Raw genomic sequence first — 16,745 nt, forward strand, 5'->3', positions numbered from 1 at the left:
CAATGCTTGAAACTTATTTATAGCTTTTATACAGTGGTGTGTGAATTATTTGGGACAAATGATTTTTATATGGTTTCATCTTGTGGTAAGAATGGTCATATATGTATATCTGTATCTACTGATGCTAGGAATGGTCATATATGTATATCTGTATCTACTGATGCTAGGCTCATTCAAAACATCTGACCATAACCAGACATGTTGAATTAAGAGGATATGAAATATTTCCTAAGTATCTCATGCTTCTATTTCTTCATGTAATAGGGAGATAGTGCAATGATGTGGGAAAATAATAATTTAGATATGGTTTTACCTTGGGAAAGCAAATCATATGTATTTGGGTATGTGTACATGTACACATATGCATCCAATGGCACTAATCTGTATTGCAGAACAGAATGACAAGCTGAAATCAAATTAAACCAATTTCTCCACTTTTTGTTGGTTGAGTGATGCATTTTCTGCCATTTGCATGTTTCTCAATAATCTCTTTTGTTGCATATTTAGTTCCAGGGTTTTCAAGAATGGTTATTATTCTAAATGAAGATACAAAATTTTTAGCTCTTAAAGAGCACATTCCAATGATAATTAGAGAAATAATTGTGAATATTGGTTTGGGAAAGTCAAACATCTTAAGATCATTCAAGCTTATAGTGAAAAAGAATAAAAAGAATAAATAGAATCAAAACACAAAGGAAAATGCAATTGAAAATGGTAAATATTGCCAAGGGTCTACAATGAAAAAGAGCCTAATTAATCTTCAGAAGACAAGTAAAGACTTTTGGAGGGACCTGGCAGCTGTAAGGGTTGTTCCCAATTTCTCTATATCCAGAGCATGCTTCTTAAAATTGAAAGAACAAGATGACCAACTAGTACATATATAAAAAAGTTGCTAACAGTGGTTATGAAACAAAAATGCTTGATATATTACAAAGAGTAGAGAACTGAAGATTAAAAAAGCGAATTTTTTTTTATTGATGAAACTTTTTTATTCAAAGCTGTAACAAAACTGTTGTTGGAAGAAGTTTAGGTTATCCTATAAGACCTAGGACTCTCTAATGGACTATGAAAAACATCTGCCAGAAAAAAATTGTCAGGGAACTTTTTACTTTTATTGGGCCTGGAAGGATCGCCCCTGCTGAGGCAATGCTAAACTCTGATAACTATATACGCACATACTGAGAAGCAGAACTATCTTAAAATGACAGAAATTCCCAAACTGAGATGGAATATTGCAGCACAATCTTTAACTATGCCATATATGTCAAAGAAAGAGAAATCTGTCCAAGAGATGGAGAGAAACATGTTTCTGTGGCCTGGGAACTCATCTGATTTAAACCCTATTGATAACCTATAGGTTATAATCAAAGTTAGATGAGGAAAATGGACTATTTGTCAAAAATATGTTTGATATTCATTGCAAGAAAGTTTTATGATGAAGAACTAGAGAATTATTGGTCAAAATCATGGAAAACAAGTGATTGCAGCAAAAAGAGGACATATTGCAAGTTAATATTTGTTTATTATATAAATCAATAAATGCAATTATTTTAATTTGTCCCATTTAATTTGCACACCACTGTAATAATTAACTAAATTAAATAAATGACTTTTAGAATACAGAAAACATTGAAAGTCTCCAGAGGTAAATGATAAGAACCATACTGAAAGAATTTAAAACCTTGATGACAAATAAAAGATTCAAGTAAAGTCAAGTGTATTTGTATATATTTTCAGGCAAATCAACAGAAGAAAACATATCCAGAAGAATGAGTAACCAAAGGAATCAGAGATACAGGACCTAACCAATTTGATCATTAGTCAGTAGACGTCTATATATATGGTCTTCTACTCTTTGGTAGACTCTCTTCTGATAGGCCAACAACTTATGAAATATCTGTTCAACCCCTATCTTCTCAAGAGCCAAAGTGTGAGAAAGAGCAATTTCAGATTGAGGTGAAGAAAACTGAGGTGAAGTGATACAGGTTAGGTCCACAAACTGAAAAGACAGAATCAGTTATGGCTCCTCCCTACCAGTGGTGGGCATGAAATATGCCTCTAAACATATGGAGAAAACAAGGTATCTCAGCTATCATTGTATTCTGGAGGGCAGATATGAACAGGTTCTCTAGTTATGGAAAAATATGTGAATCTTTTTTTTGGCCTATTTATTAATTTATGTTAAATACTGGACTCTTCATGTTCTGCTATGTTCCCCTATATCACTCTAGACTTTAAAGCTACTCCTATTGCCAGCAGGTATAATTAAGAAAACAAGAAAACTTAAAAGGAAGATGGATTATGTAGATCTGTATTTATATAAAAGATAGTTTCTATTATATTACCAATATTAATCTACTTAAAAGTAGATTAGGTGCTAGTTAAATTTTAAAAATTAGAGGCACATCTCTTTTTTCTCAGGTGGGTGGTGTGGTGTGATGAACAGGATCTGTTTTTGTGGATCAGGAGAAATGCTCCATAGTATTTCTTAAAATTCCACACACAGACACACACACACATACACACACACACACACACACACTCTTAAACAGGTGCTGTTTTAGATCATTGTATCTCTAATGAGCCTAACAAATAAGCTTATTAATGATCTGATTGTTTATCTGCTGAACTGATAGGCTGAATAGAAAAAAATTAATCAACTTCAATGAACCAATTAATTTATGTTAAAGTAAATAATGTGTCAATATTTTCATTTAATAATGGTAACTATCTTCATTTTTCTGTTATTTCTTGGTTCCTACAGTCTGGATTGGTATAGGAGAAAGTAGCAGAAAGTGACATTTGTTCTTGCCTGTAAGGTTGTGGTTCTGCTAGGCCCTCCTAAACCAATCCATATGTTTGACTCTATGGAAAAAGAAAAATGGGGGAAAAAGGAGCACCGCAATGGAAACTGTGCTCCACATAGCAAAACAAACAATCTATATATACACATATATATGCACATATATGTAATATAGATATATACATATATACATATATATTTCCCTTTTGTTAAAAATGAATATTGTCAAATGGGGAAGACTGAATGACCCAGGCCTCGATAGCCATCTTCGTTCAAGTCATCTGTCTTCACTTGCTGGCAGGAGGGATAACTGAAGTCTGGATTGGCATAGTATGAACTAGCAGAACCATAATTTACAGGTAACAACAAATTTACCTTCCAGACTCATGGCGAAGAGATCCACCTCAGGTGCCTCCCCAAACAAGGAAGATCTGGTTCACTTCCTGATCCAGGAACCACTCGTATGGGTTAATCTGTGAGCGACTCTCCTTCCCTGCAAGGTAAGCTGCAATCAGGAAGGTCCTGTTGGACATGGCCCAAATCCAAATGCTAAGGGCCTCCCAACAACAACAACAAAAAGATTCTTTTTCTCATCTGTAGAAAATATTTTTGAGGGAAGTTCCCTTTCCCCATTCTTCTTATAAGCTCAGGAATGTGCTACAGATGGGATTTCTAGAGTTGTATGGATCCTCAATTAATTGTATAGATATAATGCACAATAGAATTGACCACAAAAAAATCTACATAGATTTGCTCTATATAGAGTGGGCCAAAATAACACTGATAATTACTTATAAACTCTTGGCATTAATGAGCAAGAATGGAGGACAGTGTTTAAGCTCTGAAATTATACATAAATCTGTCCCAACAGTGAGAGAAAATCCGCATGAAAGCTACCTTATAGTACTTTCAAAATTCATTTTAAAAGAGAATTAATGTACTGCCATCCAGTGTAGAAACAAAGTATTGTTTTGCTATTATAAAAGTATAGGAAATACATTAAAATTTCACAAGAGGGAGAAAATAGTGATGAGGACTCAAAATATAAGAATATGTTTATATATATATATATATACACACAAACATATATATATATATACACACACACACATATATCTGTGAAACTACAGAAAGAAGGATGAAGAAATCATGATTAAAAGGACAAAAAGAAATCCTTTCTTTTCTCACAAAACCCACTCACCTTGCAATTTAACAGTGTTTGAGTGTGAGTGTGAGAGTGAGTGAGTGTGTGTGTGTGTGTATGTGTGTGTGTGTATGTGAAAAAAAAAGAGATAGAAACAGAGAGAGAAGGTCAGTGATAAAGGGAAAAAGATCATGTTTGAGATAGCAGTAAGGGCAATAATTAGACAACACCATAAATAAGTCATCAAATAATATTGGATAAATCATTTCCTCTCTGGGCCTCAGTTTCCTCACTGTTAAAATGTACACGTTCATTGGATTGACTTCTAAGGTCCTTTCCAACTTTTGGTAGTGTGTGATAGGTGATTGTATATATTATGTATAAGCACAGGAAATTGACTAGTGATTTAGAAGGGGGAAAATCCATTCCTTTTTAATAAAAAATATCAATACTGGTAAGGAGCTTTGGAAATCATAATAGCAAAGCAAAAAAATTTTTTAGAAAATTGAAGAGATCACACAAAAAGTAAACAGCAAAATATGTGTGTGTATTCACACATGTAACATATGCAAAATAAAAGTGATTTTTACAAGTGTAAATTAGTCCTATTCTTTCTAGAAGAGGTTTAGTTTATTCATTAACAGGGAGATCTTCCCAATAGAAGATGTCATTATATAGTGAAAAGAACCCTGAACCAGACACTCCACAACTTGGGTTCAAGTCCTTTCCCTGCATGAAGCTCCTAATGGAACCTTTTCTATACCTTAGGTTTCTCATTTGTAAAATATCCAGCTTCAGAGGACTACTCCGAGGCACAAGTGACAGAATTCTGCCTGTTCTCCTACCTTCTTTGGCTGACTTCCCTTGCTCTTACGAACATTCAACAAATTCCAGGGATAGGTGTCCACCAACCCCTGTCTTCAGCCATCTCTGCTTGTCAGTCTCTCCTTGGTGATCTGACCTATTTCCAATACTTCAGTTGCTGTTTTTATGCAGTGGCTTCTCCAGTCTCACATTTCCAAATGCTTGCTGGACATCTCCAAAGAGAGACAGATACCTCACACTGAAAATATCTACAACTAAACTCCCTACTTTTTCCTCATATGACTGCGCCACTATCCTTTCCAGCCAGGCAAGCTCAAAATTTTAGGATAATCATTGACTCTTTCTCCCTACCTTTTGGTTGTCAAGTCCTGCCTGTTTTAGCCCATTTCTCTCTGTTCCCACTTCTTTCCATTGTTCTCATCACATCTCATCTGGACTCCTCTACTAGCCCTTCCTCTGGTCTCTTTCTCTAATTTGTCCTTTGTAACCACTATCCTTATAACCTCCCATATGCATTGCTCTGATCCTATCTGTTTAAAGACCTTTGTCTCCTAAATAAAATGTAAACTTTTTTAATGTCATTTCAGATTTCTCCACAATTTGACTCCAAACCTATTTTCTTTCCTCCGGTTTCTCTTTACATTTTGTTGTTGATTGGCTGTTTTAGTTGTGTCTGATGCTTGGTGATCCCACTGGGTTTTTTTGTGCAAAGACATTGGAATAACTTGCCATTTCCTTCTCCAGCTTATTTTATAGATATGGAAACTGAGGCAAACACGATTAAGTAACTTGCCTAGGATATCACAGGGAGGAGTATGAAGCTAGATGTAAACTCAAGAGAAGATGAATCTTTCTAACTCCAAGGCCTGATGCTCTACCTACTGTACCACCTACCTACCCATACTTTAAACTGTTCTACATATACATTAGTACAAATAATCCACTAATCTACCGTACCTTATCACAACCTCATGTCTTTGCTGACAGCAATCCTCATATCTGGACAGCTGCCTTATATTCATCAAATCCCACCAACATTTTAAAGTTCAACTTGCTTTTTTCCTCATTTAGGAACAATATCTGATCCTTCCAGCTGTATTAAACTGATTTTGTCTTCCTCAAGTTTCTCAAATACTCCTAAACCTCTCATTTATACTTGTTTTCAGTTCATTTACATGTAGGTACTTAATCACTATTTGTTGAATTTAATGAGATTAATGTATGTGAAAATATTTTGTAAATTGCAAAGGCCCATGTTATTGTTAGTAATAAAATTTAAGAAAATGTTTTTGTACAAAGTATATTTTCTCCATAATTTGACTGTAATCAATCAAAAATGCTCTATTATTTTAAAATAACTACGGAAAACATAATTCTCATTAAGAATCTATCTATCACACAATTTAGAAGAGACAGATGGTTAATGTTGGTGCCTGGATAAGATCTATTATTTTCAATGATAGATCTCTTTTACAGTATATACTATATACTATCTAGTAAAAGATTTTTTTTTTTGGGGGGGTAGGAGAGATATTTATCATAGCTTCCAAATGAGATAGAAACCACCTTTGAGGGCAGAAACTATATTATTTTTATCTTTCCATTCCCTCAATGCTTACATCTAATAAGCATCAATAAATGTTTGCTGAATTTCAAATGAACGACTATTTAAAAAATATCACAAATACAGAGGACAATTAATCATCTTAGCAGCTGAAATTCAATAAATAGCTAAATACATCCTAGAAAAAAATCAGTAATTCCTTATAAATATATGTAGAGGAAGATATTACTCTTCTAGTAGAAATACACATTTACTAAATCTGAAAAGAACAAAGTAATCACTACTGCATTTCTGAAGACTTGGTATATAAAAAAAGGAGAAATATGATACAGTAGAATGACCTCTCAGGATAGTTTTAGAATCATAGTACATACTCTCCTTCATACAGATAAAAGACCATTTCAGTTCAAAGTTCCTTAGATTATTTTCATAGAAAAAAAAGAGGAGAAGGAATAACACAACCAAAACATTTTTGGTCTCTTGAGTGATGGGAACATCAGTGAGGAGTAGAAACTTGAATACGCATAATACCATCTAACATAAGTGTTTAGTAGAATATAAATCTGAAACATATAAGCAAAAGAAATTCTAATTATACTTTGCATTTCTCATTTATTTTGTGCTTTATCATTTTAGCCATGTATTACTTCTTTTTATTTATTTTTATAACATAGAGATGACTGGAATAGGGGCATGATAGCAGCTTTTAAATAAAAAGGGGGAAAAAGGCAGTCAAAAATCAACCATCATTCTCTGTAATGCGATGTTCTGTATGTATTTTGCTGTGTTTTGAGAGTACTCTAGGATTAAATTTAAATGATTTATAGAAGAAAAGAACATATGAATTTCATCATTAAAAGCTATCAAATACTGTACATAGCATTGTTATATAAGGGATTTTCATTGTTAAGGGAATAACTATTCCAAAGTTCAATGGGATACATGAGAAAGTGAATTTCCTATCTGTTGAAATTTTCAAGCAGAGGCTAGATGACTGTTGTTAGTGATATTATAGAGAGGATTCCTGCTCAGATATGGGATGGATCATAGTCCTGGAGGTTGCTTCCATCTCTGAGATTCTGTGATGCAGTCCCTATATTTAGATCCTAACTTTAAGTCATTTTGAGATGCAGATTTTGTGTTCTGGAAAGCAAATTATGGGGTCCTAAGGCAAAAATAAACCAATTATCCCAAAGGGTATTAAGATCATTATACTTGTAACTGCTAAAAAGAAAGGTTATAGGGATCATCTCTCAAATTCTTAGAGAAAAGACGAGATACATCAGACACTCTGTAGAGAAAGATATACAGATTTACTAAAAAATGCATCTTCTGGTTTGGTTAAATCCATGATAGCTTGGGTTTAATCATAAGGACACATTTCTGCCAAATATCACTGCTCTTCTTGAATGATAAGTGATAAACCACTTTGTAGAATTTTAGGAATATCTCTATTTAAACAAAGAAGACACATTTCAATAATACTCTTTTGATCAATATTAATAGTAGGAATGTGGACAGTATCAAATATGTTCCAGGAAATGAAGATCAAACAAGTTTTTCTGAGAAAATATCACTTATTACTAGCCAAAGTAAAATCAAATGTGCAAAAGGAAAAAAAAATGAATAGTGAAGGATTGAGGCAGGGGGGAAGAGTTGGGTTAAAAGAGCAGATAGAAGAGACCGAACCCTTGTTCATGCAGAAAAGGTCAGATTCCACCAGTTGAAGAATATCCCAGAAAGAGGTTTTTATTTGCTCCGATCTCTGCTTCCCAGGAAGAACAAAGGGTGTTCTATGGAAATACTCTGTCCTTTCCCTTCCTCAATGAGCACCACTAGTCATCACCCTAAAAGAACTTATGTTTTACCTTCTTTTTATTCCTTCATTCCAAATAAAAAAGCTTAAACATATATACAAAAATTCTGAATAAGTAGGCTAACAAACTCATTCTCATTGAAGTAGAATCAGTCAGTAAAGAAAGAAATGAGGGAGGGCCATCAGAAGTTAATGAAAACTTGAAGAGTGAGTCTAAGTGTCAAGGTTTATCTTTTTTCACTTTGGCAGCTCCATTTTATGTGATAAAGGCTATTTGTTTTATAAATGAACTAATTTTGTTGCTGGAAAACAGACAAAGCTCTAAAGTTCCCCTTCCACACAGTCTTATAAGCTGTGACATCGCTAGGTTGACTACATGCTATGCAGTGGTTTGTTTTCCTCACTGAAGCAATAGTGCATGTGGCTAAAATTAACATTTCAATGAGATGAAATATTAGATATTCCATTCAGCTCAGTTCAATTGGATTATCTTTACTTGGTACTTTAATTTGTGTCTCTCTAGCCAAAGACCAGCCACTATTAATTCAAAGGGGGGAGAGTGAAGAGCAAATTCTTGTGATTTATCCATTTTTAGTTATAAACCTCAAACTCTTTGTTTCTAAGAACTAATGAAACTCTATTTAAACAAATATGAAACTACATTTAAATGCTTTCTTAATTTAGAGCATGTAGGTGAAATTCAATGATTTGTTTCAAAGTGATCTGCTTTGCTCTGTGAGATGACCATTATTTGTTAAGAGAATTAAATAATATCTTTGGATTTTCAAGAGCAGCAGGAACTGAAGCTCGATCTATATTGACTGTTCATATACTGATATCTGTGATTAAGCACATCTTAATGTTAACAAAATCAGCTTCAACAATCATAAAGAGCCATAATTCAGCTAATTGTCATTTAAGAGTCTTCCTCTGTCTAAAATAGATATATAGAGATAATTAAAAACTTTTAAAAAATGCCAAGTATTTTTAAAAGAATACTTTAATAATTAAGGTTGTTCTTAAGTTACAGTTGGAATCCTAAATTTAAAAAATGCCATATTTAAGACATTATTTATCAGCTTAACAATGTATTTAGCAAGAATGATCTCTAGTACTGTGTTGAAACAGCATTAAACTATACACGTAATTAATGGGAAGGTCTTATATGCTACTGTGACGGGCTGGCTATTTAGGGAATATAGATATAAGCAATTCCTAGTGCTTTATTCTTGTGAAATGGAAATAAAACAACAACAACAACAACAACAACAACAACAAAAAACAAACTGGGAAGAAAACATCAGATCTAAGCAAAGAATAAGTTCTGAAGGGCCAGACAGATACCAAGGATGATGGAAAAAAAAAAAGATAATCAATAGATTTGCTAGGAAGAGACTGGGATCATGTCATCCTAAAGTAGACATTAACAAACTACAGAATAGAAAACTTTTCAATTTAATTTTTACATGCTTATATAAAAAGGCATGAGAGGGTAATTTTTATGACTAGATAAATGAAAAGAATAAATTAATCCTTTTACTTAGTCAACAAATGAAATTCTGCATTATTTCCAATAATCCATTTAATAATCTATGGACTTCAATAATTCTTGATTAATGTTTTAATCAAATAGCTAACATCATAATACTAATGACCACTGCTGAATCTTCAGGACTTAATGCATGGATACAACACAAAATGAGAAGGGGAATTCTTTGCTTTCTCCATAAACAAGTCCAAATACAGGACTCTTTTCCATTAACAATAATGACAAACATGCACGCTAAAAAGAAAAATTTCCATTGTAATCTGTTAAAACAAACCAGTTAATTTATTTACACTTCTTCAAGTGATAAAAGTAGCAAATCTACTCACATGCTTAAAACAGGTCACTGGAGCAGCTATAAAGCTATTACTGTTGATGTAATTACCCCAGCTGAAGCCTTCTAAGGAGACTGCTGCGAAAAAAGGGAAGTTAAATTAAAAAAAAAAATCAAACCTTCAAAAGCTTTAAGTTTCAGTAAAAGTCCACTGAAATGCAGTATGATGTGACATCAAAGTTATTAGTTATTAATTTAGATTAAATGCAAGTTAACCATTCAAGAAAGGCAGTCCCTGCCACCCCCCATGTGAAAGCAGTAATGATAGCAGCTCATGTCTGCTCTGGAGTTTCCAGTCACAAAAGAACTGAATAGAAACATGCTCTGGAAGACAAAGGCCACGAGGTCTACTTTGGTGGGTGGTCAAAGCACTTGCCCCAGTGGTCTCTCAGACCTAGAGGTTTGCAGATTGCCTTACTACCCGTGTGCTGCTACTCCCTTGAAAACTGGCTTTATATGCTCCCTACTCTTGTTCTAGCCTCAGACAGCTCAGTGTCACCCTGGTGTGCAGAGTAAGGACCACAGGGTGGGAAGATGAGTTCAGATCTAGCCTCAGATACTTATTAGATGTGTGACTCTGGGCAAGTCACCTAAACCCAGGTTTCTTATCTGTGAAATGGGAATAACAGTAGCACCTCTTCCCAGGGTAGTCAGGAGGGTCAAATGAGATAACAATCACCAAGAGCTTAGCACACTGCCCTACAGTAAGTATTAGATAAATCCTGATTATCTCTAAGCTTTGCCCCGTCTCTCTCCCCTCCTTCTCTCCACAATTTGCCAAATGCTTTGGCTCCAGGCTTTCTTCTACTCTGCAGGCCTCTAGGAGACTGGCATGAAAAGACAGGATAATGAAGAAAGCTTCTGTAAGGACGACTTTGCTAGTTCAGTTAGGCTCCTCTTCCATTAACTCTGGCCCCTGACTATTGCCACATTACCTGACTTCGTCTTAGCTTGGCTCTGGAGGGTGGCTTGGTACTGAGCATAAGCTGCTAACTTCGCCACCAAAGGCTGCTTCTGAAGAACTTTTGCTTTCTTAGTGGGAGGTTTACCCTGAAACAAAAAGAGTTAAGTAAAAAGAGTGACCTTTTTCATTCAACCCCTGAAAAATGACTATCTAGGTTCTAATTTAAATCTTGATGTTTCAGAAAATTATAAACTAGGGAAGCACAAGGAAATTTCAAGGTGGGAAGCTTTCAGGATGCAGAAATACACAGATATCAGAATGCCATAGCAATATGCAGGTTAAATATTTATGCATTAAATATTACATATATACACAATTAAAATATCAGGCTGTGGCAAAATCTGAAGTCTTTCCCACAAGAATTACACAAGAGGAGTTATGACATGGCAATACAATTTGTGCTCAGAGTCAACAACTGTGATGTCCAGTCAAAGATAAAATTTATAACATGACAAGTTGCCAGCCAACGAGATGTAGATTAGTTTCTTTGGGAAGTTGATGAAACAACTAATGACTGTACATGTAGCATATTTCTTGAAATGTGAGGGCTGAAATAATAGTGCTACTGTGAAGAAAGTGGGGAAATTGTTATATTTACCAGTTAAGTGGAATAAAGAAAATGCTCAAGATGTAAATCTATTATGTAAATAAGCAAACAAGGACAGTGAAGAGCCAAATTGTGAACTCAAAATAACTTGGTCAGTAAGCCAATAAGTATTTAAAAGAGGAGTTTGTGTTTGAAGAAGGCTGTCTTCTCAAACTTGTAAAGATTTGGTAATGCAATTTGAATATGATTAATTCAACCAATACTAAAAAATAAAGATAAAGGCAAAATTAAACCAGCACATAGTTATGAAAAGTTGCCATCCTCCTCCCAAATATACAAAAACTACATTTTTATTTTATACTAAAAGCAAAATGCTTCAATTGCCATATTACTTTCAATATAGATTCCCTTGAGAAATAGAAACAATTTATTGAATTCACACAATATCAAATTAAATTAATTGATTTAATTTAATTTTAAAAATTTGATTCACATAAAAAATAAAAACATTATTTTGAGGCAGAGCTGGGCTGTTTCTTAAGGAAATCCACAAGATTTTTAACAAAATCATTTCATTATGAAATAGGATATAAAACAAAAACAAGAAACTGGCCAGTTGGTAGCAGCCCAGCTTTGATGGATCATCATCAAATAACAAAAAACAAAACAAAAAAAAACTATAGAAATTAGAGATTCATAAGAATAAAAAAGTTTCTGTACCGTTACCTGAAGTCTTGCCAAAATGCTTGCCTTCTTGGAGTTTGAGGAATAACTTCTTGAACATGAAACACTGCAGAAACGCTTTGTTTTAGAATAAAAAGCATCTCGTACTCCGACCATTCCACACATTTCACATGTAGCTAATTAACAAAAAAGAAAGGTATCAGGAATCTCTCACAAAAAAATCAGTTTTTAACCATACAACTTAATCAGGCTTCCAAAGAACCAAGGGATAATAATTTCTATTCTCCTACAAGTTCCTTCTAGTGGTTATAATAGAAACAGACTTCAAGAAGTTGAGAAAAATCAAAACCTAGGTATGATTTCATGGCCAGAACTTCAAGTTGGGTTTTAGAGACAAGTTTCCTTGCTAAATAATAAAAAAGAAAATCCAGACAACATTAAGAGCAAATGTTGATAACGAGGACACTGTTTCTTCACTGGATTTTCCTGATTCTTCTCTCTTCTGGTTATTTCCTTAGCTGGATCTTATTATACCCCCTCTTAAACCCTTTTCTCTGTCTTGATTTCATTAGTACTTATCAGTTTATTTATTATGTAATTCACAGCTCTATATAATTAACTCCAGTTTTTCTTTTAAGTTCCAGATCAGTTGAAGCTTTTTAGACATTTCAAACTGGATCTCTCATTGACATCTTCAAACTAAACATGTGCAAAACTGAACTCATTTACTTTCTCCTCCTACTCGTTAAAACTTTCCCCTCTTCCAAACTTTCCTATTTCTTTTAAAGATATCATTTATCTTTCAGTCTCCCAGGGTTGTAACCAGGGTTCATGCATTCTTCCTTTTCCTTCACTCCATGTGAAATGAGTTGTCAAATTATGCCTTTTCTATCTCCGAATCATTTCAGATCCTATCCTTTCTTTCTTTTCTTTTTTCTCATAGAGATATCATCTTCTTTCAGGCCCTCATCACCTTTTTCCTGGTTATTGTTAACAGCTTCCTAATTGGTTTTACTGACCACATTATGTCCTACTCGAGTCTATCCTTCACATCGTTGCTAAAATGATTTTTACTAAATTCTAAACCCACTGCCCATGTCAGTGCAATAAGTTCCAGCAGCCCTTTAATAGTTCTAGCATTAAATATTAATTTGTTTGGCTTTTAAAGCCTTTCATAACCTAGCTTCAATCTCTTATTTCATTATACATTACCCTTCCTGTATCCTGTGATCTCTATTCCTCACAGAGCTTTATCCCTTTGCAAAGGCTTTGCCCAATCCTAGTATACACTCTCTCCTTGCCTCTGACTTACAGAATTCCTCACTTTCTTCAAGATAACGCTCAAACAACTGAACAAGATGTCTGATCCTGCTTGCTAATGCTCTCTCCAACTACCTTACAATTATTTTGTATTTATTCTGTCTATGTTTATTTTGTTGTATGTCCCAAACCATTTAATTAGATTAGAACATAAGTTCTCAAGTTTAATTTCAAAGTGATCTTGGCCTAACCCCTATTGATCAGCGAGGTCCAACATTAATGACAAAGAAGGCACCAGTCCCAGATTGTGGTAGGGTTGAGGGTGAGTGTGAGTAGGAGAGGGAGAGAGAGAGAGAGAGAGAGAGAGAGAGAGAGAGAGAGAGAGAGAGAGAGAGTGTGAGTGTGTCTGTCTGTCTTTATACACAGGGGAAAGGGACAAAGCCTGTGATTTCATTGATCTAGAGAATTCTCCGAATGAGGAAAATCCCTCTACCAATGCAAGTTGGCAACTTATTTAACTTAGATTCTTAAAGATTTGCCTAGAGTGTTGAGAAATTAAGCCATATAGTATTTTCACTTTTTTTCTTTCTCATTTTTTTGGGGGTGGTGTGTATCTGACTTTTCTTGTACAACAGGACAAATATGGAAATGTACTTAAAAGAATTACACATATTTAACCTGTGTTACTTGCTGTTTGGGGGAGGGGAGAGGTATGGAAGGGAGGCAGAAAAATTTGAAACAGTTTTACAACATGAATGTTGAAAACCACCTTTTCATCTATTTGCAAAATAAAATACTACTGAAAATTAAGAAGAGTAATAGGCAAGGAAAACGGGAAGATTTTGAGAAAAAGGTGATGAATTCTGTTTTGGACATTTTGAGTTGAGATGCCTATAGGACATCTATAAAGGTCCAAAAAATAGTTGGTAAAATGGCACAATGGTTCACCTGCTTGAAGATGTTAACTGTATCTAGGGGAGCTGACAGAATACTACAGAGAGAGAAAGAAGGAGCTCAGGAGAGAGCCTTAGGAGTTATCTATCTTTAGCGAGAGGGATGAGCAAGATAAACCAGTTAAGGAGTCTCAGAAAAAAGGGGTCAGACACATAGGGAAAACACTAGTATTGACCAGTGCCATGAAAACTCAGAGAAGAATGAGTAACAGGAGGAAATGTGATCAACAGTGTCAAATAAAGGTTACTTTGGAGAGTGCAGTTTAAATTGAATGATGAGGCTGAAATCAGAATGCAGAAGATTTAGAAGAGAGTAAGACAGGAAGTAACAGTATTTAATAAGGATGGCAAAACTGAATTTGATAAAAGTAGAAATGACAGCCTCTACAATCTGCCTCTAAAACATGGGAGGGATGGAATCAAGCAATCTTGGCTCAGAACCTGAAAAGGCTAGAGCACTCCTTTATCAAATTCCTCTCTTCTGGGGATGCTGAAATTATAGTTTACCCTCTTTGGGCATAGTGGAAACCTGAATATCTGAAATTCAATCAAGATTATTTATGAAGGTTCTATTTGGGGGATCACCAAAATTTCTGATATTGAAGCTGTATAGTGTGAAGAGCTGCAAAAAAATCTGTCTGTTTTTTACAGAGAATCTTATAAAAATGACTGAAAATTTCTTAGTGAAGAGTCCACCTAGTGACTAACAAAGCCATTTCCTCCATCTCATTCCTATTCTTACAGATATCTGGAGGTTTTTCACATGGAAAAGGGAAGAATACTAATTTTATGCTTGGGTCAGAGGGCAGAACCAGCAATGATAGGCAGGAGCTACAATGATGGTACCGTAGGGTGTGATAGGGCAAGGAGCAAAATTCAACTCAATGTAGTTAAAGGCTTTTTAGCAATTAAAATTAGAATGAGCTGCTCTCTGAAATATGGGATACTGCCATAAGTGTTTTTAAGAGAAGCTGAATGACCGCTATTAATGAAAATGTGGAAAAGATTCTTGAACCTTTGGAAGGCTGGATGGGAGTAACTTTTTTTCCTTCTAATTCTTAGGCTTTTATGATCTTATGAACTCTGAATATTTTAGAAGCTGATTGTCTATCTTATAAAGTAACCCAGTCTCCTTTTTATTTTAACATTTAGCTATTTATTGGTAGTGCCAGTATGATAGGTATGAAAAATACAGACATTTCAGGAAATGAAAATTCTGTGGTCTATTGTTTCCATCAGAAAATTTTAAGAGAGGTTTAAAGACTTAAAACTGAATAAAAGAGGAATTCCAATTTTTAAAAATCAAACAATAAAACTAGGGTAATAAAAATAGCATAGCACAAATTTTAGCACTTACCCATGCCAGATTTACCATCTGGATACGTATAGACTTGTCCATTATTCTTAATAATTGGGAGACTAGAGGGTAAGGGAGCAACTTCTTCTTCACTTTCATCAGAGCTGGAGCTGCTACTGGTGTCCTCACTGCAGCTATCATAACCGTCAAACATCCCGAATGAATCTCGCCGTTTCCTTTCGGAATGTGTAGAATGCTCAGTCTTAAAACATAAATGAAGCATTATTGCATTACAATTAACAAGAAATTAAGCAGATTAAATGAAGTATTTTTGGAGCTGAAATGGTAAAAATAAATTTCATTTTTCATCATTACAAATGTAAAATTTTTGTTCATAAGTAGAAGCCAATCTTTTGGGGCAGGAATTCTTAAAGCATGAAGCTACTGCCATTATTTAAGCCACTTAAAAATAGTAACAGTGCTCCTTCTGTTCTGGGTAGCTGAACAGTACGAAGATCATGATTATCTTTATTCAAATTTGGGATATTCATCTTTTTAGAGATGTATTAAGTCTACTTCAGATTCTTTGGTTTCATGGTTACAATTATCTTTAATGCAAGTAATGGTTAAAATTGTCCCTAAGGAAAAAATTACTTTCTGTTCAAAGAAACTAGCCTATACTATAGTCTCATAGGTTAATATTGTAGATTCTTCTTTCATTGTACTTGAAAAGCTATTCCTCTCTCCCAAATGAAAAAACAGTTTAACCTCCTCCCTCCCCAAACCATGAGCTAATGTTTCTATATGCCATATGTCGTTTCCCAGATAATTTTCTTGGGGGGGGGAAGAGGTTCAGTTTTCTAAAAGACAAAAATAAAGCAATAAATGGTTATGTCAGCTATGCAGTCTTAAACAAATCAGGTAACAGGGAGGATGGAAGACTTCTGAAATAAAAGATACTATGCCTTACTCAGTTAAACCTAAGATAATGTCAGTTTTCCAGGTTGC

General features: G+C 34.5%; 1 protein-coding gene across 11 annotated transcripts in view; it reads right to left on the bottom strand.

Annotated features, from left to right (window-relative positions):
- MBTD1 (mbt domain containing 1) overlaps positions 1-16,745 on the bottom strand; it is a 76,973-nt gene that overhangs the window by 34,222 nt on the left and 26,006 nt on the right. For 8 of the 11 annotated variants that reach the window (XM_031966429.1, XM_031966420.1, XM_012548090.3 and 5 more), the window contains 4 exons: positions 15,798-15,999; positions 12,264-12,403; positions 10,968-11,082; positions 10,028-10,110 (listed from right to left, as the gene is read on the bottom strand). In XM_031966429.1, coding sequence (XP_031822289.1) covers positions 10,028-10,110; positions 10,968-11,082; positions 12,264-12,403; positions 15,798-15,999 — 540 coding nt within the window. The remainder of the gene's footprint in view (positions 1-10,027; positions 10,111-10,967; positions 11,083-12,263; positions 12,404-15,797; positions 16,000-16,745) is intronic. The other 3 variants (XM_031966428.1, XM_031966422.1, XM_031966421.1) reach the window with 2 other exon arrangements.

Source organism: Sarcophilus harrisii, chromosome 4, assembly GCF_902635505.1.
Source record: "Sarcophilus harrisii chromosome 4, mSarHar1.11, whole genome shotgun sequence".
Lineage (NCBI taxonomy): Eukaryota > Metazoa > Chordata > Mammalia > Dasyuromorphia > Dasyuridae > Sarcophilus > Sarcophilus harrisii.